The sequence below is a fragment of the Ptychodera flava genome, chromosome 21 (assembly GCF_041260155.1).
Source record: "Ptychodera flava strain L36383 chromosome 21, AS_Pfla_20210202, whole genome shotgun sequence".
In the NCBI taxonomy this organism is placed as follows: domain Eukaryota; kingdom Metazoa; phylum Hemichordata; class Enteropneusta; family Ptychoderidae; genus Ptychodera; species Ptychodera flava.
The window spans coordinates 15,863,733-15,891,642 of record NC_091948.1 but is presented as its reverse complement, the minus strand read 5'-3'; the positions used below and the strand labels follow the sequence as shown (position 1 = coordinate 15,891,642).

Sequence of the window (27,910 nt, the reverse complement as noted above, 5' to 3'; positions counted from 1 at the left end):
TTATTCTATGGTTGCTACACAAACTCCCGGGAAACTCTGCCTGCTCATGCATATTTATAAGCCTGACGTCATACGAATTATTTATTATTACGCAAACCCTGGCAAGATTCACAAGTCTGTGGGCCAACGTTCACCCCATGATCTTCGCTACAACCAACCACTAACACGACAGTCTGTTGAAGTTTATTCCTTCCATTTGTTATGTTTTGATACATTTTTACCCACAGACTCTGAACAAGTCTAATATGACAATTATTGTTTAGGATTCACTTCCTAGAATCCGAACTGATGCGTTGTTACAATGCTAATCTGATACTACTTCATTGCCGCCACCGACGCTGCTCGACAAAAGCGTTGCCCCGCCGCTGTCACATCATATACATATGTCTAAACTATGGTCATGTGCAATATTTAGATTGGCGTCTTCGACCTTCCTGTGACCCTAAGTGTTAAGATTGTAACTTGGTTTATGGAATTGTTCGAAATAGCCCGTTTTGTTTGATATTGCAGGTGGAATATGCAATGTGTGAACTGATTGCAGCATGTGCAGCTAGCAGAGGGCATGCAGTAAATGGTGAGCATTTACATGTATTTAAATACCATTGTATATACAGCTCCACTATACCATAGAGCTACCGAAAGTAGCTCCATGATCATACACAATACACTTCAGTACTGTATACAGCTCTGAGTTTGTTTCTCAGAAATGGTAGTGGCGCGAGACACGTGAGAACAGTCAGGCAGCAGGAATGTAAGTTCCATGGTGGTGGAGCGGGTTTGACCTCCATACCGAAAGCGTATAAACCTTCCTTCGAAGCTTCATGCATACGTCATTGACGTCTGAAGGCTTCAAAATGCTGAAACAGTGAACCTGAAAATAATGAAATTTAAAGGGCTATGACATTTTAAAGCTATTTATATTTGTGATGTAGTAAGTAATGTACACACATGCGAACTTTATGTCAGGTCTTGGAGGTGGTAGCGTCAGCTGTAAATCATATCTGTGAATAGCCCTGCGTACAGGTCTGTGTGTTCCCGGCGTGATACTGCGTACAGGTCTGTGTGTTCCCGGCGTGATACTGCCTCCACCACAGCCCTGCAACGGTCTATGGCGACGACTGGCGACAATGCGGTCCATATCTGGACCGCAACGAAAACATGGTCTTTTGGCCGAAATTCTGCTCTATCGGGGCAAAATCCTTTCCCTGCCTACCTTTACCTCCTAATCGACCCCAGAAAAGATGCGATTAACTTCTCCTAACGTCCAAAACCGCTCGTTTTCTGACACATAACGTACTCGACAAGTTGTTTACCCATGGAGATCGCCATTTTGAATCTCGCTGCAACGAGTTTACCCACAAGCCACCGCGCCGCAGGTCAATGGCCAGCCTGGATCTGGCAAACAAAAGAGCATCGGACACTGAAAAAACCGGTACATGCTGCGTAATACAAGTTAACGGGGAGAAATGTGTAATTGTTTTATGAAAGTTATATAAAATGATCAAATATTGTGTAATTAGTTGTATTGTGAAAGAAAAATTATAAACTAAACTTACATTTTCAAGGCTTCTGACATTTGATTTTACATTTGATGTTGGAGATACTTGTAATAAAGTTAATTGATTAATTGGTTTATTGGTAGTGTCTGTCTCTGTCTTGCATTCTTTACTGCTAATTAAACGCTATCAATATGCACAATCCCATCATCCTTCAAGTTGGCCTTTCACTTTCCTATTAGCCATGGAGGGAAAGTGTGTAAACTGTAGTGGGGAATTTGCTCACAAACAAAAAACACGACAAAGAAAGTCATTAGATGCCAAATTGCCTCACTCCAGCAAATCAGGTATAGAAGTACTGGAACATGAGTTTGATGTATGCTTGACACCAGGAAAGCCACGTTTCTTGTGCTTGTCCTGTGCCAGAGTTCTGGCAAAGCTTCAGTCTTCAGGGGAAAATTATGATGATTCCTGCCGCGCCTTTTCTGACAACAGAAGCAAGGAGGGTTTTCTTTTCAAGAAATTGCATTCTGAGAAGGCTGATGAGAGTTTTCGTTCAAAGCTTTCAAACTTGACAAGGTCACCGATTTATAGATCTCCAAAGCGCCGAAAAATTGGTACACCAGTGAAGGGTGTAAGTACAGTGATCTCAACTTCCAAGGTATGGTATCTATTTTTGATTTTTTGTTATCAGAAGAAAAAGAGTTCAAAATTACCACCATTAGCTTGCATGTTTATGAATTGAATATTTGACAATTTTCTCCACATCAAAAATTTATTCAAATGCCTTAAGAATCATTACTTACATTATTCAGTCACAGAAAGAGTGCTTTCTGAGTGAAGAATTTTTGGCCAATTTACAGAAAATAATGCTCATTTGCATATAATAATCTCATCGACTTGGTTTAAAACAATCTCAAATTTGCATTGAATAAAATGTTTCCAGAAAGTGAAAAATTAAAGTCATATAGCAAGATCTAGTATTCTCTGAGTTTATTTTTAACCATTTTAGCTTCTTACAACATGAGTTTGAAATATTTAAATTATTGCCACCATACATTTACATTTACTTTCAAGTCTAAACCTTAGCATTGTTTCATATATTTCAGATCATATCCAACAAAAGAAATGCTATAAAAAACATCCAGCAATCAAAATACCTCCAGGCTTTCAATATCCTATCAAAGAAAAGTTGTGCTGCAAGAAATGCCATCATCCAAAGTGCTGTCAAAATGATCCAAAAGGAAATGAAGCAATTCTGCAAAAAAGACACGCCAACAGCCAAGCCAGTCACTGTTGATAACATGTCATCATTCAATTGGGAGGACATCATGAATGAACTGAAAAAGGAAGTTCCTGCTACATTTGCCTGTGTGAAGTCTGTGGTGACAAAGCAAACAAGGTGATCTAAATAATATTCCTTTCTATTTAGAGTGTTTCGCTGAGGGCTTGGGAATACTTTGTTGATATGCTGGAGAATCCCCTTTATTATAAAATGCTTACTGTACATAAATTAGGACATTATGCAATACTATCAGTTATGTGTAACCGCCCCCCCCCATTAGTTAATCCTCCCAAAATACAGGAATGCATATTTTTGAATGAGGATTAAACTGTGTATGTTTTCCTGTTGTATATTTAATCAACTCATCAAAGTACTGTTCCATTGTTACAGGGGTCAATCATGCAAAGACAATCCTACTATTGCCAGGTTTGGTTCTCTTCTGATGGGATTATTACATGCAAGAGCACCACTAAAATTTAAATTTTTAGTTGGTGTTAATTCAGTGCAGATGTGGAAAAATGGATGTAGTGATACAGTGAGTAAATGTGGATTTTAAGCTTGTACACTAAATGTGATGATAATGAACATATTAGCATTAGTCTTGATTTTGCAGGAATATACATATCCATATGTTATTTCTTGTGAATTGCTTACATGTATAATAGAGAGGTATTTTATTATTCCAACTTCACCAACATTTCCTACCTGGTCTGTATATGCTCATTAACATTTTTGTCAAGATGTACATAAGGGTCACTGTTTTCAAGAGTTCTTTAAATGATCATCACACAGGCTCTCCCAAGAAATATTAAAGCACAAGGCAATACAATTGCTTGATCAACAGTTAGTTGAAACATGAGCAAAACAAGTTCTTTTATTGTTATGCCACTATGCAGAGATACAATCTGTAATATTCTACAATATATTATTTATTACCATCCAGCTTTTCAAGTGCTTTAACAAGCTTGGCTACTGCCTTTCAAAGACAAGGACTAGGTCACTGGTAGACTCACTAAAGAAATCTCATGACACAAAAATTGTACAGTGGAAAAATGAAATAGAAGCTGATATCAGCTCACCTGTAAGTTAACCTGTTACTTTCAATACTCCTAGTACTACTACTACTACTACTACTAATAATAATAATAATAATAAATATAAATATTTTGTCATTTTAAAATTACACAAGGAATAATAAGACAATGACAGGATTTATTGTATATCCAATCTGATATATCAAGTGATAAATTAACAATTGACATTGACTTTTTATCTGTATTTCTCAGATTTGCATTAATTGTTTTCCATGCTATGTTTTCTGCTCTGCCACTGTATTTCCATGGTCTGAATGTAATATAATTGATTACAATTCCAAATTTTTTTTATAGGCACAAGAGCATTGCATGCCAAGGGCTGCACGGCGTTTAGATTACAGTGACAGAGAGGATTCAGGGACAAATCATGATACCATGTCTGAATCAATACCAGATACAGAGAAAAGTAAGCATGAATAAATATTATAAATATCTTTTATCACTCTGTATAATGTTTACTTGTACTAATTTTTTCACTCATTATAATTCAAATAAATATGGAATTTACTAACTCAAGTTACCAAATTAACATATGTATGACACTAATACATTGCAATTTATTTATTTATTCAGACCCTGGATTCTCTCTTGCATGGGACAATGTTCAAGTGGAGACGACAGCCCGGTATCAGTCAACAACACAGCAAAACAAAATGCTAATGTGGGCTATGGCCTATGCCGCTAAGAATAGAATCACTTTCAGGCATTTAGACAACGAAAAAAGTACAGTGAGAGCTTGTGAAATTCCACTTACAACCTTTATTCCATCTCAAGACACGTATACCAATCTCAGGAGACGGATGGAAATTATTGTGTCAAGAATCATATGTGATCATTTTGTTCACTTCAGTACTTACTATGCTGACTGCGTACCAAACCATGTGCCCCATGACTACTCACTTGAGTCAGCAAGGAAAAGTGAACTTGTAAGTGATATGATCAAATCAGTATCCAACCTTTTTGTTTATGTGATTGCAGTTTCGAAAAATCCATTTGTGAAGAACTATATGGTCACTGACCTAAGGTTCAGCGCTGGTCTTGTCAATGTTTTACTAGCGACACGTTATTGTTGATCCTACACATGTAAAACAATACACTGTCATTTTCCAAGTACTGTATATAGTCTTTTTCTGTGTATGGTTTGAATTGATCCCTAGGGTATGGTACTACCCAGTCAAGTTTATCAGAATGACTTTATGAGTATAATTTGAATTATTATTATTGAAGATTATATTCAAGTCCAGACTAGAATTCATTTGTCAACAACAAAGGTGTCATTTTACATAATACAAGCTGTGTTGACAACATTAATAGAATAATGGTCAATTCAGCATGATACAGAGGTTAGGATAGAAATCTTAAGTTGAGACATGAAACCAAACTACAAAAAAAATAGGCAAAAGGTACAGCTAATGTCCCTTTAAATAATTCAGGAATGACATTTTTGAATGTAGGGAAACTACTTTCTCAATTTAATTTTCTCTGTTTTTTTTACTATAGGTGAATCTTGGCGTTGTGCAGGAAAATCCATCATCACTGCAGGGGGTGATTGCAATACTGGACTGGCTACATCAGTATGTGCCTACAGCGAGAAGACAAGATGATCCTTTCCATGTAATAATGTGCCAAGGCGATGGGTTATCTATAGAGAGACATGTGGATGCCCAAAGGGCAAGAGCTGGCAGCACTACGGCAAGGGGGCGTTTGTCTGGTTTGGAACCTGTTTCACAAGAATTCCACAAAAGAGGAATAATTTTACAGGTATCTTGACAATATGGATATATAAATTTATTCATAATTTTCAGGAAATGTTAAAGTTGACCAAAATATACATATACAAAAGTATGTGTTATAAACTGGCTTGGTTTACAGGCTGTAATTTGTTTAATGTATATTTGTATTCTAGGATATCATGGATGAATTCTTTCGTGGCAGTAGTGCTGCAAACAGGGGAACACTTGCTCATGCCAAAAATACATTCAACCACAGGGCTGTCAAGGCAAAGGTAATGGATAATTTCAACCATGTGACAGATTTTCTCAAGTTTGTCACAGAAGGGTTAGTGTGTCTCCTAACCATTCAGAAACTCAGAGTTACATCATTGGACAGTGACCCTTCTGACTCTGTCTATGAGGAATCCCTGGATGAACGCAAAGAGTACCTTAATAGACTTGCTAAGGATGTTGTGAGTGTAATATGGTTGCAGGTTAACACAGATGATTTACAAGAGCTGATCAAAGAAGATGAACAAGGAGCAGGTAATAGTGGTGATAATGGTGACGGTGACGGTGGTGGTGTTAATGATGATAGTGCTAGTGATGACTACCCATACTGCTTTTGTGGTGAAGGTAAATTTTTCTTTTAAGTAAAATTAGTCTACATGTGGTCAAAGATGTACACACAGGGCTCGAAATTAACTTTTTTCCCTGGTAGTCCACTTGGGCTACCATTTTCTGAAGTTGGTAGCCCGGTGACAATGGCCGGTAGCCCAAGTATTTTGTAGTTTAGGGATAATTTTGTCCCATAACCAGGCAAGAAAAGACAGTGTTTTTCAAGATTCTGCATATGAAGTGAATTTTCTATTCATTTGATGCGAATACCGGTACTTGCACACTTTTAATACCCACCAGAAACCAGTAATACAGTATGAATTGGACAGCAGTGACATTCACAAGTTTGGTTACCCTTTGACAACACGTTTCATACTCAAGAGTTGTATGCACATTTTGATCGTCGCCATGACAACGACTTTCTCATACACTGTTGCAAAGTAGGGCTAAAAATAGAGCATGGGCTGCAGGTTGGGAGAAAGTAATTTCTGTGTAACTGTGATTGATACATTTAACGCAGTTTCATTGGACATCATTTCCTGTGCCTGTCAACCAATTACATCAATTCAGATATTGAAACTTTGTTGCAAAGTTCCACTGCACTGTCGTCTTTGCAATTACCATAAGTCATAGACTGGCCTTTCGTATCCACTTAGCCAGCTGTGTACGGGTTTGACTGCATTCAGCTCATCCCAAAGTAGGAAACATCGCATTCCAAGTTCTAGTTCTGACTGAATTTCATGTCCCAGGCTTTGGTAGTCCATGTGGGCTACCATTTCATGGATTTTGGTAGTCACACTGAAAAGTTAAAGCTTATAGCTGAATACAGCCTGAAAAGAAATATTTTGACATTTCCCTTTAGATGTTGGAGGCACAATGATTGAGTGTAGTAATGCTGAATGTGGTTATGGAAGGTGGTTTCACCTACCCTGTGTGCTACTTAATGAAGACACTGTTCCTGAAACTGATGATTGGTTTTGTACAGATACTTGTAGAGGTAACAATGACAATGATTTATCACCATGTGTTTTCTACCTTTCACTTTTTTATACATTTATTGAGGCTAGGCGCTTCATTTAAGTACTATTCAATCATTTTGGAATTTTTAAAGTGCATCTACATGTATATCACAACCAGTTTGATGTGTATTATAGTTCAAAAGTTACAGCTACTGTCCCTTAAAGAAACTGTATTTGTTTGCCATAAAAAATAGCACACTGGTAAATTAAGACACATCATTCTAATATTCAACAGATAATGCAGTACCAAGGCACAACATGGGTGTATGTAGTAATCCAAACCATGATCATGTTTACAATTATTCCTGTGCACTGTTATGGAAAGGGTTGAATGATCTGGTGAGAAGAGATGCCGTGAGGGAAAATGATGGACCTGCCATGCTTGAACACTGGAAGATTGATAGTCTTGATTTTTGGCAGAAAAATCACTTCAAGTATATGATTCTTGCCCACAGACTGATTTCAGGTGCATATTCTTCCTTTATTAGCAGACCAGTAACTATTAACTTTTTAGATAACAGGTCTGTGTAATGCATACATGCTTTGATCAAACCACAGACCTGCATGTAGGATTATACTAGTACCGGGTATAAGTATTAAAGCAAACTTATGCGTACATGTAAATGCCAAAAACAGTATATCCTGTTAAAATGCCTCATGGTCACAGTTTCTGATATTTGAAAAAAAACTCTACCAGTGTTCCACTACCATTTGTGTTGTTATTAAAGATATAACAGCTTAAATGTGTATGATAATGTTATTGAATGATGATAGTGAGCAAATAGTACCTTGTAATTTGAAATTTACATTCCAATACAAGCATGTTTGTTCGAGTCCATTGTGTTCCAGAACTATAAACATGTTTTGCTCTTCAAATTGTAGGTGTAAGTGGTTGGCTCCCAAAGAGAATGGCCGAGGAAGTAACTTGGAACCGAACTATAAATTTGCACGGAGGAGAAGGAAAGAACATTGCTATGGACCTTGCTACTGAATTCCTTAACAATGAGTTCAAAGGTAAATTTTCAATATAAATATGTATATCATTTTAGATAACTATAGGATATTATCAGGAACATCTACACATAAACATATCTTATTTTTAATCAGAAGTTGGATGTTAGAGTGACTTCAAACAACCAAAATTCCAGTCATACACCTAGTCATTACACACTACTGTCTGTTATAGACGCCCCCCCCCCCCCCCCCCCCACCCCCAGTAATGGCGGCGGCTTCTTAAAGGCCCATGAGCAACGTGCAAAATTGTTCAACCTCTAGATACCTTCCAAATTTCTCAGATATTAATTGCCATAAATTAATTGAATGATACAGTCATTAACTATGCCTCAACAACTTTGGCTTATGGTGGAATAGGCAAGAAATTGAACAACCTTGTGTTCTTTTAAATTTTCCGCCATTTTCAAAATCTTGCCATTATGTGAAAAACGGAGAATTTTTTGTCATAGTGTAGTGAATCCCTTTCCAGACCTTTCAGCGGGTTGCACCATGTTGTATTTGTAAATATTTGAATGTGTACATGAACTATTTATGCTATTTATCATATAGTTGTATGGAGACTGCCATATTTGGGTGTGGCACCCATTTATTATTTGTCTCACTGAAACATCCCCATGCAGTCAATCTCAGTGGGTAACCATACTTGAGTAAACATCTCTGAGTAAGAACAATGTTATGAACTCATTTTAATCTGAATAAAGAATCAGGAAAAATATGTCAAAAGTTGCAGCTTATGTGCCTTTAATGTATACATGCATTTGAGTCACAATATTACTCAAGTGTAAAACTTTGTAGCAAAGCAGGTAAATCACAACTTTCAATACTACTGGTATTAAAACATCAAGCAAACTGATATTGGCAAATAAAGTAATTAAAATTTTCCCTGCACTTTGGTTCAGAAAAGACATAACTATAACTTAGCGAAATCTGAGAAAACTAAGTATCTTGAACTTGCTTTCCAGGAACTCTGAAACATTCAAGAGGGAGATACACTGACCAACAAGTGGCAAGAATGAGCCAGATGGCTGGCAGCTTTGGTAAAATTATCGAGCAGCTGTATCAAACCAACTTAACTGAGTCACATGTTGGGCGCAGCAAAGGAGGGCAACCAAACTACAAATGTGATGTTGCTAAATTTGTCAGCGAATACAAAGATGATCAGCTGTTTGATATCCACAATGGAAGACAGCATTCTGCATTCCCTGGTTACCACTTCAACACATCAATAGACAATCCATCTAAGCTTATGGAAAGACTGAAATTATATGCGAAGAAGCTTGACAGTGCACGTGACGCGTTACCTGAATAATTTGGTAATTTAGTACTTTCTTAATTTGGCCTGTCCTAGATGTATATTTAATTTTTACATTTCCTTTTACAATTGCTACAGCATGAACTAAATGCACAGGTACAGCTACCACCAACAAGAATACCTTCACATGCCCTTCTGTTTTTAATTTCATCCAAGCGATGACTTTCCATACCAGATACCATCAAATGTTTTAATATGTTAAAACGTACACAATTATCTGAAGCAGTTTGTAGTTGGGTGACAAAACTGATGACTTCATCACTGACACGCTTCTTGACTAGACTTCTCTTTGTTGCATATAAGAAAGCCTCTGCATTCCTGCCATCTCTCCCACACCGTCCTACCTCTTGCCAATATGATAAGATGGATTTGCTGGCACCCCAGTGAATAACAATTGAGATGTCATCTACCTGCACTCCCATGCCAAAAGCTACCGTTGCTACCAAACATCTTATGATACTGTCATTTGTAGGGAAAATAGAGACAATCCGGCGTTGTGTGTTTTCATCTAAAGAAGAATGAAACATATCCAGTATTCTATTCTCTACATTTCTGGCTGCCCCTCTCCAAGCTTTCTCTCCCAATTCAGCCATGAAATATTCATACACATCTGCCACTTGTTTTATGGTCCTATAAGAAGATAAGAGTTGCTGTTAGTAAAATGACGATAACAGAATAGATGTAATTAACAATACTGAACTTTTTTTTTTCAACAAAGGAGAAAGAAGTTTCATAAACAGAGACCAAAATATGGAGCTACGTACTAAAAAGATGTCATGAAGAGATATCGTCAGAAAGTTAAAGATAACCAGTACTGGTAGACTTAATAGTTGAGTCAGAACATTCAGTCATGAAGATATTTATAATTTTATAGCACATAATATAACAGTGCTATTTACAGCTTTTTGACAAGACGTCAAGCCATGTAGCCTTTGCCAGTATTTAATGTATAACCTTTCTTGAACTCTAAGTGCTTGTGCTTGTGATGTGAAAGTGCTAGTTACAAGAGCAGTCAACTGCTGTGCTTTTAGAAAGATTCTTCTTAATAATGCATGTTTACTGACCTGCAATATATTATGGCCTTTTTGGCATTTTCTCCTTTATCTCTGAGATGGCCCAAGTACCAGGCTAATTCATTTTCAAATATCATACCAGATTCACTCTTAAAATGTAGGAAAATATTTGGCCTGTAATGATATAAATATGTTAGTATGAAACCCGGAAATATTTTGATGTTTTAAGAGACTCTGGAAAAACTGAAATTCAGTCACAAGTTAGACCAACAGATAAACCATCAGAGAATGATGATATCAATGACACCAGTAAGTAAATTGTTCTGTAAGTGCTTTATTTGTGGACACAGAACGGATTTCATATTGTGAACATTGAAGCTTTAATCTGAATCTGACTTATGTACTATGGTAAACATCACAAAGGCCTTCTATAAAACAGCGGATTATGGTGGAGACAATGCACCTGTGAACTAGCCTCGCTACAGGGGAAAAGGTAAATTTCGAGCCCTGAATTTAGTATGTTAAGAAATTGCTCACAGTTGCATAAAGGTTGGATCATTATGTTCACATTTCTGCCAAAATTACAAATGTAGGAAGCACAGCCTTACCTGTCCGGAATTATTGCAATGGTCTTGACATCATGATCAGCCAACAAAAGATTTGAAAGAATTTTCACCCTCATGTTTTCAGTGGCAGTTGCAGTCAGTATCATGAAAGGGCAGGTTATCAAACTTCTTAGAACAGACACCTGTCTGTAGTCTGGTCTGAAATCATCTCCCCTTAAGAAATGTCAGATGATACATTTTAACCCTTTGACCACGACATTTGCCTGCCTAAATTTTGAAGCAAATTTTTCATATTTTCTTTTCATTTGAACAGACACTGTTTTCCCCTTGTGACACAATGTATATCATGGCAATGATTTAGATTTTGGTCAAAATTATTTAAAATCATATCATACTAACTCCTATATCTAATCACCGCACATATTAAGCAGACTATATTTGGAAGGTGTCAAAAGTTGATTCGACAATGACAATCAAAGGGTGAATTTCAGTAGCTTTTTACTAAAGATCGATTAATAGCTGTAAATTTTGGTCATTTTCTGTTTTTGTGTGTACTGTGTATAACCTACAGTTTCTGGTTTGAATCCCTGAACCATGAAGAAATATTAAGTATTTTGCTCATTAACACACCCTATAGGAGTATAATCACCATTGTTATTGTTGAAACTTTGTATTAAAGTCCGGACCGGGAAGAATTCATTTGTCAACAATCTGAAATGTCATTTCACATACCGGTATTAGGCTGTGTTGACAAGCAGAATACTGGATATTTCAGCATGATGTGCTGATAAGAAACTGCAGTTTATACACAGAACCAGAATAATGAAAAATTAGTCAAATGTTACAGCTAATGTCCCTTTTATTATATTTGTTGAATTTTGATTAGTCAAGGTATTCAGAAGTCTACAAAATTATTATACTGGGAATTGCTATAACCACCCACAAGAAAACAAAGCATATTGCAGTGCATACAAATGCTTACCATTCTACAATGCAGTGTGCCTCATCGCAAGCAAGGAAAGCCAGTCTTGACTTATAGTGCTCATTTCGTAGCATGGATCTCCATGGCTCTTTGCATATTGCTTCCGGAGAAGTAAAAACCAGCGAGCAGTTTCCCTCCATGATGTCTGGAAATACATTAAGCAAGGTGTATAAGAGTTCCTGTATTCCATTAAGAGTTACCTTGTTTCAATCTATTTTTAATTTTTTTTTTTTAAGTGTAAAATACATTTAAATTGTGTTGAAACAGTTGCACTGTAAATACCTTTTATTTCTGCAGCAGTCATTTCTGCCATCTTCAGGATGCAAGCTGTTTTTATACCATGCTCAGACCACCTCTTTGTCTGATTAATCATCAAACTTCTCAACGGTGACACAACCAAACCTATATGTGGTTTTTTATGAGGATAAATCTGGAAAGAAAATACTTATTTAGAATTCAATGGTTCCTTTGTGATTCAAAATAAAGTAGAACAATTGAGTTAGCTTGTACCACACACATTGTAGTACTTTCACTGTCTTGTACAACATTCGGTATCTCTCAATGATGTGAACAAGCAAACATATAAGGCAGTGCATGTGATGGAGGGGCCATGGGCAGTGCTAAAACCATTTAAACAATTGGAATTTCAGAAAAGGGACCTAGAATCATGAAGGCACAAGGTACCATGCAAAAATAAAAAGTTTTGTCAAATCAACAATTTATCCTGAGTCACCAATTTTTTAAAAAGAAATTAAGCTTCAGAACACCACTTTTAATGGCAATTTTTCTTTACAGTTGCAGGTGTTTTTTATTAAAATTTCAAAATAAAATAACATCAGTTTCTTTCATTATCATATGTATATCAATTGGATGTACTAAAACTATACTTCCCATAGGCTCATGAATTTACTGTAACCATTTAAAAAAAGACTGTCAATAACTTACCTCATCTAATGCCAACTGTGGGAACACAAAGCAATCACTTTTTCCAAAGCCCGTTGGTAGAATACCACAAGTGTGATGTCCATTGATGACATTCTTTATGATTGCCAGTTGTTCTGGTTTTAGTTCATATGGAAAATCATACTTTTGCTGCACGCTTTGTATTGCATCCATAGTTTAAAATGGTGAGGAAAAGTCGAAGGAACAGGCTGGCTTGCAAGTATGCACGCTACTGATCAATTTTTAATCATGCACGACTCAGCTCCTTCCTGTATGTAAATAGCTCATTAACAAAAGCTACCATGACACTGACCTTTGACTTTCTGATTTTTTAAGGCTGGTCTACTTTAAGATTTAAATGCAAATTTAAAAAAACATCAACATCAACAACAAAAAATTTCTTCAACAAAAGCCCATTCTAGGATCTGTGTATTTAAAAATGTAACATTCACATCACACATTAGTTACCCAATACTCACTAGAGAAAACTAAAAATTTCACACCTCAGTAATCCCATGCTGCTTCCTGTGTGTACATAGCTTATCAACAAAAAGGATGTGATGACTCTCACTGGACTATATACAGACCCTCTTTCTCCAAGGTATTCTCTGACCTTTGATTTTTATTTTCTTAATTTCTCAGACTGGTCTGATTGGTCCAGCTATATCTTCAACCACAAAACACCCGAATGTCTATGGTTCACATTGTATGTAATTGAAACCAGTCTTTCTATTAACCCAGGCAATAGAAAGCCTGTAATAAAACACATCTTTCAAGTCACAGAATACCTGTATTGACAGTGCACACAAATCCTCACCACCTCGGAATATATGCTGCTTCCTGTATGTAAATTGATTATCAACAAAAGTTATAATAACACTGATGTTCAGCTGTTATTGTCTTTATTTCTGTAGGTTTCCCTTCATTAAGAACAGCAAACAAACAAAAAATGTCTTCAACAGCTTGAGAAAAAAGTTTTGTATTAAACTTTGTCATGATAGGAAATTATCAGAAAACAAGTTTAACTTTTTCTTTTTAGTCCTTAATTTTAATTGTCGTGCTTTCCCTGCGTGCTACACCAGTTATTGGCAGTTCAGGAAATGTATTATGAGTGCCTCTGTTTAGTCCGATGCTCTTTTGTTTGCCAGATCCAGGCTGGCCATTGACCTGCGGCGCGGTGGCTTGTGGGTAAACTCGTTGCAGCGAGATTCAAAATGGCGATCTCCATGGGTAAACAACTTGTCGAGTACGTTATGTGTCAGAAAACGAGCGGTTTTGGACGTTAGGAGAAGTTAATCGCATCTTTTCTGGGGTCGATTAGGAGGTAAAGGTAGGCAGGGAAAGGATTTTGCCCCGATAGAGCAGAATTTCGGCCAAAAGACCATGTTTTCGTTGCGGTCCAGATATGGACCGCATTGTCGCCAGTTGTTGTTGTAAGTGAGATCCCTCCTTTAGATAGAAGCACCCTCAGTCGAGGTAATGTTGTTCTGGTCGTCTGCAGCCATGGAACGTGTACGCAGAACATGGCAATCAAAAATAAAACGTCTAGAGATTAGTTCAATTGAAGAAATTAGATTAATCCGGTGCAATGGAAAGCAGGCAGAGGCATCAAGAAGCAGCTGTAACATTTCAATGGGTGAGTCACGGAAACGAGCAATGGACGAGGATACATTATAGTTAATCATGGTGTCCCATATATGCTGGAAATGTTTGTGACGCAGGTGAGCGCTGGCAGAGCAAAGGCATAAGAAGTGCAGTCTATCTTCAGGGCCATCTGAGCATTGCCTACAGGTTGGGTTCACCTTGTTTTGATTAAATCTTGCTTTGTTCGCTTGGAGAATATAACAACCAGTTAAGAGCTTCACTTTAACACTAGCACGTTCTACATCACGAGGATCAGAATTGACTGTGGACCAGACATGGTGAGGCTTGTTCGGGCTACAAACATCAAGGTTGATGAACCTACATGAAGATTTCTCTGTGGCTTCTTGGGTAATTTTTGCATGCCAGAATTCGTCGATATGTTTCCTCAGGAGCTCTTTTCCTTTATATCTTGTGGGTGGATTTTGTAGTAACGAGATGAAACTGGGAAAGTTGTATTTTATGAGAAGTTCATTGACACTGACAAACCAACTCTTGCTCTTTGAATCTTTCATGGCATACTGTCGTAGCGCGAGATTATGTTCGATAGAGTTCTTCAGACGGCAAATATTTAGGAAAAGAGAGATCATAGCCTTATGAAGTACAGCTTCAATTTTCTGAGCACCAATGAGTAACAGGGCTATAGAATCGGGACATCTGTCAGGTAGATGCTGTAGCTGCTTTAAGATCTTCTTCTGATAGTTTTCAAGTGAAAGTAAATCTTGCTTCTTGACTTTAATAACCTCCAAACCATACATTAATCTAGGGATGACAAAAACATTCCAGATATTTGTTGAAATTATTGGATTCAAGCCATTTTTACCGTGTAGACCAGCTCCTAGTAGTTGGTAAATGGTTCTTCGTGCAAGCTGAATGTTTTGATCGATATTATGCTTTCCGTCGCTTGTCCTAGGAACACCAAGATGAACAGCTGAATCACATGGTAGGATATTTGCACCATTGACTGTAGGATAGTTTTGTGCTGAGCTTGGAGTGTTATTACTGAAACGAGAAATGTAAGCGCTCTTTGTGGTATTGATCTTTTGTCTTTTCTTGTTCACACAATCTTCCACAATTTGGACCATTGCCCTCATTTCATATGGATTTGAAGAAAGAAGTGCTACATCATCTGCACAGGTAGGGCTGCCAAGGTAAACATGACCGATGCGGAGACCGAAGTTAGACTTCTGAATGGCTTCTAATGTGCTATTCGTGTAGACTTTGAATAATTCAGCAGAGAGAGTGCTACCTTGTCTAGTTCCTTGTTTAAGATGATAATGTTCGAGATTTTGCTATTCCATTTTATGCTTGAGCTCTGCTCAGAGTACTGTTCTGCGATGATATTCCAAAGATGACCTTGAATTCCATGGTTGTATAGTTCTACCAATAATTTGTCATGCCAAACAACATCAAAGGCTTTATGAGCATCTAGGAAAACTTGGCACAGTGGTGATTTATTATGTTCGGCGTCTAAATTGGCTTCAGTTACCATCAGAGCTGCCATGGTTGATGAGCAGTGTTTAGTAAATCCTCTTTGCAAGTTATGTTGCTTTTCACCTAGTATTGGCTGGAGGCGTGACAAAAGCAGTTTTTCGAGAACTTTAAAGATGACTGATAGAACAGTAATGCCTCTATAGTTGTTTGGGTTAGTAGGATCCTTTTGTTTCTTCAAGACTGGGGTGATGACGCCACGTTTCAGTGTCTCCGGTAATTTGCCATGGTTCTTTATGCCGTTAAGAAAAGTACACAGGAACAGGATTACTGGCATGCCGCCATAGATAAGGTGCTCTGCAGTTAGATTATCGAGGTCTGGAGACTTGTTACTGTTTAGGGATAACACTGCATTTTCCACTTCGTTGACCGTGAAGTCCTTGAGGTGTTGATTAGTAGCACGACAAATATTCTCGATGATGAGTTTGTCAAGATGAGTCCGTTGTTTATCTATCGAGCTAAAGTGAGGTTCCTCCAGGGGTTCGGCAAGGGATGAGAAATGTTTTTCCCAGGCAAGGATTATATCTCCATCAGTGTATGAGACATCTTCAAGGATAATCTGAGGTGAGCATGTAGATCGAGTTGATCGTTGCCGGTTAAGCAGCTTGTAGAACATAATCTGATCATCTTTATGAGTAGACATTATTTGACAGTAAAGACTATCTCTTTTTTGAGCAATAAGTTGACGTTGTGCAGAGCGTAGCTTATATTTCATCTGGTTGCGTCGTTTAAGGAGTGGATTATCTTTCTCTTGAGGTTTGCCTGCTCTCTTCCAATCAGAGTAGACTTGTTTATTTTCTCTCATGATCTGTATAATGTATCTGGTTATTGGCAGTGGTTGTCGACACATCTTTTGTTTGCTTGTCTTGGAACCAGCATTTGATTTCGCTACCTTCTCGAGTGTGCGTATCAGATAAACGAGTTCGCAGTCAGTGTCGTGCGAGTTGGCAATTGGTCTACAGGGGCGGAGCACATCAGCTATGTCTGCTTTATAATTATCTTTAAATTTCCACCATTGATAGCGTTGCGTGGGTAGGTCATTGAGATTGTTTTTCTTGGTCCTCTTCGTACTATAGGAATTCGGAAAATTGATAGACAGACTGATCGGTACATGGTCTGACATATTACTGACATCAGGTTTTAGGACTTTTCCAGACATCTTAAGGTTGGAAGTATGGCATGAGACAAAGAAATAGTCAAGTTGTGCGTGGTCTTTACCATTGACATGGAAGAAGGTATCCGCATTATCATTAATCGGAGATGACAGCTTGGCTTCATTCACAAAGTTGAGGAGCTTCTTATCTCTCGAGTTATGAGCACGTAATTTTAATGATGCATTAAAGTCACCGGTGAAGATAATTAGATGAGACTGCCTGTATTTATTGTTGATTTCTAACAGCTGATCAAGACCTTCGTCGAATTCATCAACCGAGTGCCTAGTATTTCTTGACGGGAGGTAACTGCAGACTAAGCAGATAGGAGCATTGCAGATATTAAGTTCGACGACTAGTGTATACGAGTTGCCATCAGGGAGCACGGTAGCTTTTCCCAACAGAGAATTGTGCACGAGGACAGCTAAGCCACCATAACCTCTTGGTCTCTGATATGGCGAGATTGGATCCTCTGAGTCAACAGACTTTGAAAAGAAATGAAAATCAGGATGTAACTTGCTGAGAAACTTGCTTTCAAATTCGAAGAGCCAGTGTTCCTGGATGCAGATGATTTGATTTTCTTTTAGAAGCTTCTTGATGTAAACGTAGTTGGATTTAACATTTTTGGCATTAAATGAGGTAATACGTAGGGGTTTGCTCGTATGATCAAAGGTGATATGTGAGGTATCCATCGATGGGTTGGATGGCCTAATCCTAAAAAATGATGCTGACTAGATGATAATGGTGGATTTATGGACTGCGGGACATTATGTGTTGGAACATTCACCCGTTGTTGACTTGTGGATGTAGAACTTGGGCTCAGACCAGTTGTAGAGTGCATATCCCTGATTTCCGGGGTTTGACTATGCTGGTATGCGGTATTCACTGAGGGGAATTGTTGTTCATGATGACTATTTAATGTCTGAGTATCAATAGGAGAACGAGGTTGAGATACTTGGATACTATTTGAGGTTGTACTCTCAGCTTTATCAGCGTGGTTCTGGATAAGTGTATGATGATCCTTTGCAACATTAACAGGAGTATAGGTCGCGTTGCGAGTAGTTGCTGAAAATTGAGCCGTTTGACTGCCTTCGGTTGAATGTGTGGGTTGATTATACATGTGTGTACCAGCAAGATGGCGATTTGCATGTTCGAGTGCATCTAAACGTCTATATATAGCGCTTAATTGCGCATCCAATTCTAGTTTTGTAATTCGTTGAGATAATTCAGCAAAAGTAGAAGATTGGCTTGGGATGTTGGGATTACACGTCTGCCCAGTAGTGGGTGAAGATGCATTCGGAGATGCCGCTACCTGTATTCTGAGTAATCTGTTGCTATTTTCGAGATCTATTATTTTATTTTCAAGCTTGGTAATCAGTGCCTGTGCCGATGATAACTGGTATAATTTATCTTCAAGATCTAGTTCGCGTTTTGTTAGGTCTTTTTCTCGTTTCTCAATCTCTTTTAGTCTTCTTTCGAGAGGGTGAGCGTCATTTTTGGCCTTTTTTGTAACTTTTTTAGTTGAAATTGTAGATGTAGAGGTTGTTGCATCTAGGACAGGAGAAGCATCAGTTGATAAAGGTGGAGCTTCCTTGGGACTGGAGGGATTACCAGATGGATTTGTAGTTGCCAAACCAGCCGCTGTATTGTTTTGTGAATTAGATGGCAAGGGGTTGGTTTCCACAGAATCACAGGAAGTGATTGAAGTTATGCACATGTGAGGATTGGGGGGAGTATTATGAACCACAGGAGAAACTGATGGATCACTTGTTGCATCCGTTGATGCCTTTAGTGTGAGGGCTGCCTGTTCTGGCCTGTTATCCTCTTCCAACATGACAGTTGAATTTGTATTGCGAAGTGGAGAGCTAGATGCTGCTAACGACTGGCAGGATTTGCAAACATATTGTAAGTCTTGTAACGTAGTGAATCTATTAATGTCTTCATTTGAGAGACTTTCACATGCGAAATGTAACCAATTCAAACAAATGGAGCATTCTATAGTGCCTTCTTGTGCAGTTGCAGAACAACATGGGCAGGTCAGTTCATTGCTTTTACTATCATTGAGGTCCGGGGGGGAACTTGGACTCACTTGGGAAAAACAACCAGGATTGGAAGCAACGGTAGGTGAATACGAGATATTTAAAGCAGGTTCAAAAGCAGGTTCAAACTGTTGAGAAGACTCGTGGACTTGACTGCTTTTATCTTGAGTACTTCTATAATCCTTTGTAACTTTGATAGCTTCATGGAGATAATGTTCAAGTTCAATATCAAGATCAGACCGGTTAAGGCTATTAATATGAACTGTGAACGCATCAAAAAAGGCGATGACTAGGTCGTGAGCTAATTTGCCATTAATGAGGGCTGATGACGTTGTGTAGTATATATTCACGGTACACGTAAGATTCGAATTCTTGAGACCAACTTTCAGAATATTTTCCATGATACACTTCTGCTTGTCCAACTTGATGTTAGAGTCAAGTAGATTGAAACTGGAACCAGCGTCTTTGAGATAGTTGATTAGACAACCTTTAAAGATTTCAAATGTGGCGGCAGAGAAATAAACGACACAATTGTTCATGCTTTTCCACTTGACGGACAACGCATCTCTTTTAGTATGAGCCAATTTCTTTACCAAGGCCTTGTCTTTACGTAAGCTGTAAGATTTAGTTATGGCACTTCTAGGATTCATTGGGGATTGCTGATATCTGGCATTCGTCTTTTTTATTCTACTGCTACGTCGACATTGTACCAAGGAAGACGATGATGGTATATTGTCTTTGGTTTGCGAGATTTGCAGGTCGGCCATATTGGATCACGTGATGATGTGCAGCGGGAAAAGTGACAGCTGTCAAGCAGAATTGTAGGGAGGAATAACAGAAAATGGTTCACTCCTACCTTGTACACCAGACACGGCTAAAGCAAGTGGAAGGCAGGAATAGGTCCGCGTAAGGCAGGCAGCAAGAATAGTGAATGGCAATTGTAGCTAGGGCGCCGTAGGTTGCATGCAGGAGCTTTGTGCTTCTAGTACAGGCCACGACCGTCCACAGCACCAGGCACACACACGAGGACACTAAGAAGAGCACCACCACCAAAAGGACACCACAAAAGACGACGACAGGCGACAGCAAACGGGTTAAAACGACAGCACAGCAACTAACAAGGTTAAAAAGGAATAAACCGCGGTTAAAAAGGGTTAAAACGGTTAAAAACGGCGAGAGCTAAAAAACACACGTCCGTACCACAGGACGACCATACATCCATAGACCGTTGCAGGGCTGTGGTGGAGGCAGTATCACGCCGGGAACACACAGACCTGTACGCAGGGCTAATCTGTGAAAGGGTACAGTTTCGGATTGGTGAGAGTGTTCCCTTTTCTGTCGCTGCTCATGCATTGTTAGTGAAAGAAAGTTATGCCGAGCAATCGCCTGTACCCAAAGATGGCAATCAGCATGCTTTCTTTGGAGACGTATGTGAACTAGAACATCTGGGAGCTCTCAAGCATGGCCTTTCGTGAATATTCCATTTGCATGTAGAGCAGTAGGACTGTAACTGTTGACACAGTGCCCTTCATTGGTAGTGGTGCTGTATCGATTAAAATTAGCTAATCCCTGCCTAATGTGTGTGTGTAAAGAATGTATGCATATACAGTATGTGCATTTGAAATGAAAACATCAAGGTCACATGAAGGTCACTGAAAACCTCAAGGTCACCCACATGTCATCTGAGATTGGCGGGAGACGAGACTGTCAATATTTCATTGGTGCAAATTAATATTGCAGTTCATAATGTGGCAAGTGACATCACAAGAGTTCCACTTTCTGAAAGAGTCTAAATTTTCGATGCAATTTTCGATGTGGGATGGCTGATATTTGGTTTGATAGTACAGGTGTACATCACCTGATGAAAGTATAAGTCAAAATTTGCAGAGCTCCACAAATGTGCAAGTTGGAGAGCAGTAACATTGCTTTACCTGCAGTAGTGGTGATATCCCCAGGAGTGCTGTGACAATGGTCAAAAGGTCATGCCTGGGTCAAAGGTCATCACCACAGAACTGCTGCGAGCCACCCCCTAGACTTTTTTGGTTGTTTACTACGACACTGATTGGTGTCTCTGATTTAGCTCACAAAACATTGAAATGGTTAATCTTTGAATGGATCACCTAATGTTGCTAAATATATTGCCTGCGACAACATATATTTTCAACCATTTATTGGAGAGCCATCAACAGTTTCTGCTCGAATTTGAACTTTTGACCTTCAACGTATTCACTATATGTTTACATGATAGGGCAGACGTTGTTCAGTCTGTTGATAACTCATTGGAAAATGCTTGAAAATGCATGTTCTTATTGTCAAGGTAGTTAGCAGGAGTAAAGAATGAATTGTAGATAGTAAATGATAAAGTGGGTACAAGTTGATTTATTCAAAGACTAATACATTTCTTCATTTTTTGAGCAAAATCAGTGACAGTGAAAGTGAAGCGTCGTATTAAACTACCAAAACAATCTATTGGATGCCTAGCAGTGGTTCTGTGGTGCTGACCCTTGACCCGAGTGCGATTGATAAGACACAGCACCGCTGCATTATCACAGCTGTACCTGCTGCTGTGTGATTAACTCTTTCACTCGTCGTGGCTTTTAAAGAGAGTGCATCTGTCTGTGTCATGGGGAAATGAAAGTGAAAGGGTAGGGAAAATTTTATCGTCACAACATGATGTAACTAAAGCTGCCTTACAACTCCAAGGGAAAAGGTTCTTATCAGCCCAATAGGGAAATCACAAAAACATGTCTGTGTTCCCTCTTAAATATGAGCGCACAGACTTAAAATGTGTCATCTGCTCATCCTTGTGCTAATCTAAATGATGGTGTATAGTTTAGATGCAATTTACCAACTCAGAGAAAGACTTGAATAGGTGGGTCAGAAACTCAATGTAATCATTTTGTACTCATTTTCTGGCTCTTGTGCTGTTGGTATATTTTCACAATGTATTTTTGTCTTGCATTTTATGTTTTGTCTCTTAAAGTGGTATTTACTCTTTGTAAGGTGTTTATACATTGTATTTTGATACAAGTTGATATTTGAACCTGAAATTATGGCCAGATTGAACAAAATATAGACGAGAAGGATTCTGTGCTGGCACAACAATCCAATGTTTTATTACCATTTCTGATTTTGAGTAAACTTGTTTTTAACCCTTTTCCTGCTGAGCGCCCTTGTCCGTTATCCTCCCAAGTCAGTAGAAAACCGCCCCATAATATGTGCCTGCAAAAGATTGGCTCTCCTGCATGTTATCCTGCCAGGCATTTTGGCAGAAATCGCCCATTTTCAGGGTAGTTTTAGCCGTACTTATACGTGTTAGACTTCGATAATTTCTACATGCCCGTAGACAGGGGAAGGAGCTCAAGGGTTGCTGCAGAAAAAAATTGAGGTCACCGGCTTTGTTTGCCCCTGGAGTGCGTCATTTTATTGCCGTTTCATGTTTATTTTTTCGGAAATAAACTCCTTCAGTATTACGCACGTCCGCTAGGCACAAACATCACCTCACTCGTCTGGTAGTCAGAGACCCTGAGGGTCGTGCTAGGGGTGCAGAAGCACCGTCAAACCTGTCCTGTTTCCCCAGGGTAGGGTCAATTGAATACGTACCTTAAACGACTTGGCAGTGTACACAAAAACTACGTTTTTGCCGTTGTATTAACGACATGGCTGAGCCATTGAAGCACAGCTCAACGTAGTTTAGCCAGCTCAGTTGGGAGTTGGCTTACGAGTGTTACCGTTCATTACTGACTTAATCGAGTGGTCCTCAGTCAGGTACAGGTTTGTACCGACATGGCTTGGGCTGCAGCTAACCAGTGATAACCAGTCACTACACCCAAGTCTTCAGTTCACTTTTGCGATGCACGGGTGCAACGCAATATGCTTCCATTGTTCTAGCCATCGACGTGTCCACATGCCTGGCAGCCATATTGTACTGCTAGCTGGTTTGCATAACAAAAGCAGTCCCTGCTAACTGCAGGCGGTATCCCCGTAGCATATTTACCTTATGTCACCTTTTGAATTCTCTGTACGCAAACAGCGTACGTAGTTACTAATGCGTCGGCAAGAGGATACGTTTGCCTGCAAACCAGAGCCAATACTTCGGACGATGGAATAAATAAAAAATCCAAAGCTACGTCCATTGAATGGCACGGCCAAGGCGGTGAAGGACGTTGCCTGGCTTGAACTTGCAGAGCTGAAGCCCAGCTTAGTACGTCGGACACCAGTTTGTAATGGTATTTCCGAGTCGTTCATATCCGTTCCATCGGAGGAACAAGTCGAGCCGTCCTGTCAAAAATACGTTCTCATTTTCAGTCATGCACAACTGAATAAGTGACTTTCGTCTCGCACCATCGGCATATCTCCCAAGTCGTTTGCAAGAGGTAGCCTTCTAGATTAGCATTGCCGAGTTGGTCAAGTTCGGCAGCAATCTCTATAGTGCCAGGCAGCCAAGTACGTCCAACTTCGCCAGAAAACGTCTCCATGCTATCCTGCCAAGTCCGCTAAAAAGCGGTAAAAAAAAACCCAGCCCCCCTCGGGTGTGGGGGACTGGCGGACAGGTTTCTGCACCTTTCCCTGTCTATCGACTCCCTGCGAACCCATTTCGAGGGGAAAAGGCGTTCCTTGTCAGAAAACCTCTCCTCGGATGACCCCTAAACGCACAGGGGATAGCAAAACGTAGTGCCGTCGACTTGGCAGGAAAGGGGGTACCCAAAAAGGGCCCGATTTCCACCGGGTTGGGAGAATAACGGTCACCAGTGCTTAGATTCTGGCTACACCGAATTTCAAGCGGATTTTCACCGACTTGGCAGGAAAAGGGTTAAGGCAGTGTTTCTTTCTGGATGCTATGCTAGAGGGCACCCCCCCCCCAAATATTGCCGGAGGATTTAGAATTGTTGAGGAGGCTTTGAAATCTATGCCGTCACAGAAGTTCATCTTTTCTGTTGATATATTTGTTCTTTTCAGTGAAAATGCATCGAGCAAACTTTATAGCCAAGTCACATAGACTAATAGCGGTGAAAGGTTTCAAGATCTCTGTCGTGTACCCAACAGAATGTTACAGAGTAGCATTTGCAGGGTTAAACTGTTGCTTAAACTAAAAGAAACTTTCAAATATTCCCTTTTCAAATCAAGAATAAAAATAGGGGGAAAGGGGCAGGGGGTGTTCACCATCCAAATTTTGGTACCAGAGAAACAAATTACCCAAAATTTTGTGACACTTGCATGTTAAATGGCCACCCTCCCTGCGTTGACTCGATGGGGGGAAAATAAAAGTTTCAATTTTCACCAAAAAATACCTGTGAAAACTTCATTAGCTTCACAATGAGCCCCCAGAAGTTGTAGAACAAAAATATGTATTGTAAAAGTGTGAGTCAGAATATCTTTCCCTGGGGCGCACTCTATCAAGAAATTACAATGTAACCATGAGGGTAAAACAGGCTGTTGGAAGATCATTTGATTAAAGTAAACAAATGTAGGGATTCACTACATTGTTATCTTGTCAAGATTATAGGTACCCGCTGTTTCATTGTTGGCTGATTCAGTGTGGAATGGGTGACAACATAATAAGTATAATGAGACATAATCAGGAAGTGACATCACTGGGTGTCATCAAATCATGGGACTAATCCCAGTCAGGAGTTTACAGTTTTAGTATATCTTGCTAATTGGTAAGGTGGGAATTTCACAATTCTGTGGCCCAGATGAAGGTCTATTGGCCCACTGGTTCATTCATACCGTTCTAGGGAGTTCAAAAGGAGATACGCAATTTAATGTATTCTAAGGAGTCCAAAAGGTGGGCACATGCCACTTCAATACTATGCTGTATGCTCACTGTGTTTGAGTGTGTGCATATTCCACCAACTTGGATTGCACAAATGTCACTGAGTGATGAATATTCAGTATTCTGAAGTAAAACTTTACTATACAATCAAAATGCAAACTTAGCGATAAAAAACATCTTTTTATTGATTTCACAAGGTTTCCCATAATTGCAAGGTCAGTTGCAAGGTCAGATACTAATCATTGGTATTAAAAGAATTTGTTTTAAAGATAGTCCAAAAAAGACTGTTTCTCCCCTACTCATCAAATTTAAAAGGGCCAATAGCTGTAAATGTTTATGATTTGTTCATCATCTTGGTTTATAATGTCAACTACAATTTCCTCTTCTACTCCCCAAAACATGATGAGATACACAGTATTGCTGCTTTTAAGCTCAGCCTGTACATGTGTTGACGGCATTGTTATTGTTGACATATGAATTCTGGTCTGGACCAGAATTTAATTGTAAACAATAACAGTGCATTTTATTGCGTAGAACTTGCTACTGACATACAAAAGAAATAGTGCAAAAAATCATCAACAGTTACAGCAACTGGCTCTTTAGATTGTGATTACCATGTTGAGCGTTTCTTTGAATGAAGAGAAAAAAATTGTTAGTAACCACAGGGTGCTACCTAAATGTTTTAAGTGAAAATTGCCTTTTCCCATGATTGCAGTGAGAAAGAAGTGACTTGAGAGCATTGTCCAGCACCAGCCATGGAGCTTGTCACACTTACACCGCCTGAAACTAGTAAGGTGGCAACAGAGAAAGCGATCATTACTGCAAAGGTCAGAAAAGATGTCAGGGTGTGTTTGGCAAGGTAAGGACCAGATAAATCCACTTCTACTCTCCCTGATTTCACTGTTTAACCCTTTGAGGGCTGTAATTTTTCCAACCAAAATTTTAGTGCCAAATTTTACCAATTTTTGTGAATTTTTCTGAGAGTTTTTTAATAATTTTGGACAAAATGAACATCATACTTCATTGGCTAGAGTTTTTTATCAAAATTTTGGTAAAATTCTAAAAAACAATTACTTGGATATGTTTTATAAAGACGACAAAAATTGACATTGGTGCTCAAAGGGTTAATATGATTGATGACACAATGCATAGTCAGAGGGTAAATATTAATTTTGTGAATATGATTCAGCGGAATCTTTGTGTTTTGTTTGTTTCAACCATCATGCTGTATCATGGGAAACAAAGGTCTATAAAGTATGAAATATTTCAATTACCAATGTGTGGTATGGTTGTACTGTGGAAATTAGAACAATATGAATTCTGTATTGCATGATAGAGGTAGAAGTGGGTCACATTATACTTCTAGATTTACTACTGTCCATATTTTGGCCAAAGCTTGTCATGTCATTTGACAAGTTACATTTTCTTTTCAGCATTATAATGAAGTTGTTGTTTGAAAATGACGATGAGGGCATAATTTCAACGGAGCACGCCTATTCTGCTTTCAAAGTCACCATAGAGCATGTATTCCCAACTTTTACGGCACAAGCTTCCAGTCACTTCGGACACCTACTTAAGACAATTTTTCCTCCTGTCATACGATGTATCAGGACAAAGGACAGAATGTATCCTTTCAATAAATAATTATTTGATTGTTGATTTTTAACCCTTTCATCACCATGGTTGGGCCCAAAACCATTGTTATCTATGGTGATTGTGGACCTGTTTACTGGGAATTGGGGTTGAACAGGTTAAGATGCCCTCTCAAAAACTACATAACAAAATGTGACCAGTGTAGGTACATTGGATGTTCTTATGATGAGCAGGTGTGGTTAGAGTGTATTCAAAGTAAGTGGTGTTTGATTGTATCAAAAGTAGAAGGTAAGGTGGGGTTGGATTGTAGATTGAAAGCGTGTGATAAATAAAAGGATATAGTGAAAAGTGAACCACCAGCTCTTTGCAGGTGTCACTAAATCTAATCTCTAAAGCCGTTAAAATGGGCACCATGATTGTTACATCTGTAAAACGAACAATTTTAGGGTCTATAATGTTCATGTTATATCCTTGACAAGATCCTGTCTCAGACCCCACTATTCTAAAATCAGTATGAAGCCGAAGGATCTGCTCAAGGAAGAAAGTATTCCAATGCTCGGAAAACTTAAACAGTTATTTGAAGACTGTGGCTGTGATGGCGCTGTCTTCTTAGTCAGACATGCGGTGTTTTTGAGGGTGAGTAGTGTAAATATGCAGAAAACACAGAATGCTTATGTGAGACAAGATGGCAGTGTCTGTGAGTGGTAGTAGTCACACGATGTAGGATTGCATAATGTGTTACAGATCACTGGTTTTGTGTTGATGGCAGCAGTCTTATGATATAGGATGGCAGAGTGTGTGTAGTAATGTTCACATGATATACAATGGTATAATGTGTAAGAGATCACTGGTTTTGTGTTCATGGCAGCAGTCTTGTGATATAGGACAGCAGAGTGTGTGAGAGATGACGGGTTTTTCTGTCAGTTGTATGCATTTGATATGAGATGTGAAATTTCTTATAAATATAAAAACATTTTAAATTATTGCTTACAAGACATGATCATAGATCAACTCATACACATTATCAAGGACTACTTTTTTGATGAATATCTACATATAATATCTATAATAGATTATAGTATCTAATATATATTGAAATTAAAACAGGATTGATTTTTTTGCCAAAGTATTTTAAACTAACAGAAAGGTTGAAATTATTTTTACAG

The 27,910-nt window shown here is 38.7% G+C and overlaps 3 protein-coding genes and 1 long non-coding RNA gene across 17 annotated transcripts in view; 2 read left to right on the top strand and 2 right to left on the bottom strand.

Moving 5' to 3' along the window:
• Positions 1-12,625, top strand: LOC139121536 (uncharacterized). Of its 4 annotated transcripts, none has more exons than XM_070686504.1 (13): positions 1-574; positions 2,606-2,898; positions 3,172-3,316; positions 3,725-3,862; positions 4,170-4,281; positions 4,449-4,801; positions 5,376-5,636; positions 5,782-6,223; positions 7,068-7,202; positions 7,460-7,690; positions 8,107-8,238; positions 9,201-9,551; positions 10,269-12,625. In XM_070686504.1, exons 1-12 carry the CDS (start codon positions 572-574, stop codon positions 9,545-9,547), a joined length of 2,592 nt encoding a protein of 863 aa, XP_070542605.1. In that variant the 5' UTR covers positions 1-571; the 3' UTR covers positions 9,548-9,551; positions 10,269-12,625. The 4 variants fall into 4 exon arrangements, with proteins under 4 accessions (XP_070542605.1, XP_070542603.1, XP_070542604.1 ...); XM_070686502.1 differs by lacking the exon at positions 1-574 and adding an exon at positions 1,358-2,157 and having other exon boundaries at positions 5,782-6,133; XM_070686503.1 differs by lacking the exon at positions 1-574 and adding an exon at positions 1,358-2,157 and having other exon boundaries at positions 7,550-7,690.
• Positions 162-1,341, bottom strand: LOC139121539 (uncharacterized). Its single transcript, XR_011549309.1, has 2 exons — positions 1,214-1,341; positions 162-871 (listed from the first exon to the last, which is right to left on the bottom strand). It is a non-coding gene; the product is annotated as an uncharacterized lncRNA (long non-coding RNA).
• Positions 8,905-14,257, bottom strand: LOC139121538 (ATP-dependent DNA helicase RecQ-like). The gene is made up of 6 exons (XM_070686518.1): positions 13,057-14,257; positions 12,394-12,541; positions 12,112-12,256; positions 11,172-11,342; positions 10,615-10,737; positions 8,905-10,180 (listed from the first exon to the last, which is right to left on the bottom strand). The coding sequence occupies exons 1-6, from the start codon at positions 13,225-13,227 to the stop codon at positions 9,595-9,597; spliced, it is 1,344 nt and encodes a 447-aa protein (XP_070542619.1). The 5' UTR covers positions 13,228-14,257; the 3' UTR covers positions 8,905-9,594.
• The window catches only part of LOC139121537 (zinc finger protein 721-like), a 26,153-nt gene continuing 12,499 nt past the window's right edge, over positions 14,257-27,910 (top strand). Inside the window, exons 1-4 of one of the 11 annotated variants that reach the window (XM_070686517.1) lie at positions 14,257-14,383; positions 25,867-26,010; positions 26,695-26,776; positions 27,236-27,380. In XM_070686517.1, the coding sequence (XP_070542618.1) occupies positions 25,989-26,010; positions 26,695-26,776; positions 27,236-27,380 (249 nt within the window). In that variant the 5' untranslated portion in view covers positions 14,257-14,383; positions 25,867-25,988. Of the gene's footprint in view, positions 14,384-14,512; positions 15,711-25,866; positions 26,011-26,584; positions 26,777-27,235; positions 27,381-27,910 lie in introns of those variants that run through there. The other 10 variants (XM_070686511.1, XM_070686515.1, XM_070686509.1 and 7 more) reach the window with 10 other exon arrangements.

Coding starts and splice junctions, on each gene's coding strand:
- LOC139121538 (XM_070686518.1), bottom strand. CDS start 13,227: ATGGATGCAATACAAAGCGTGCAGCAAAAGTATGATTTTCCATATGAA. Junction 10,738..11,171: donor ATTGCAATAATTCCGGACAG/GTAAGGCTGTGC, acceptor ATATCATTACAG/GCCAAATATTTTCCTACATT. Junction 10,181..10,614: donor AAGGCCATAATATATTGCAG/GTCAGTAAACAT, acceptor ATCTTCTTATAG/GACCATAAAACAAGTGGCAG.
- LOC139121536 (XM_070686501.1), top strand. CDS start 1,741: ATGGAGGGAAAGTGTGTAAACTGTAGTGGGGAATTTGCTCACAAACAA. Junction 6,224..7,067: donor ATACTGCTTTTGTGGTGAAG/GTAAATTTTTCT, acceptor ATTTCCCTTTAG/ATGTTGGAGGCACAATGATT. Junction 7,203..7,459: donor TTGTACAGATACTTGTAGAG/GTAACAATGACA, acceptor AATATTCAACAG/ATAATGCAGTACCAAGGCAC.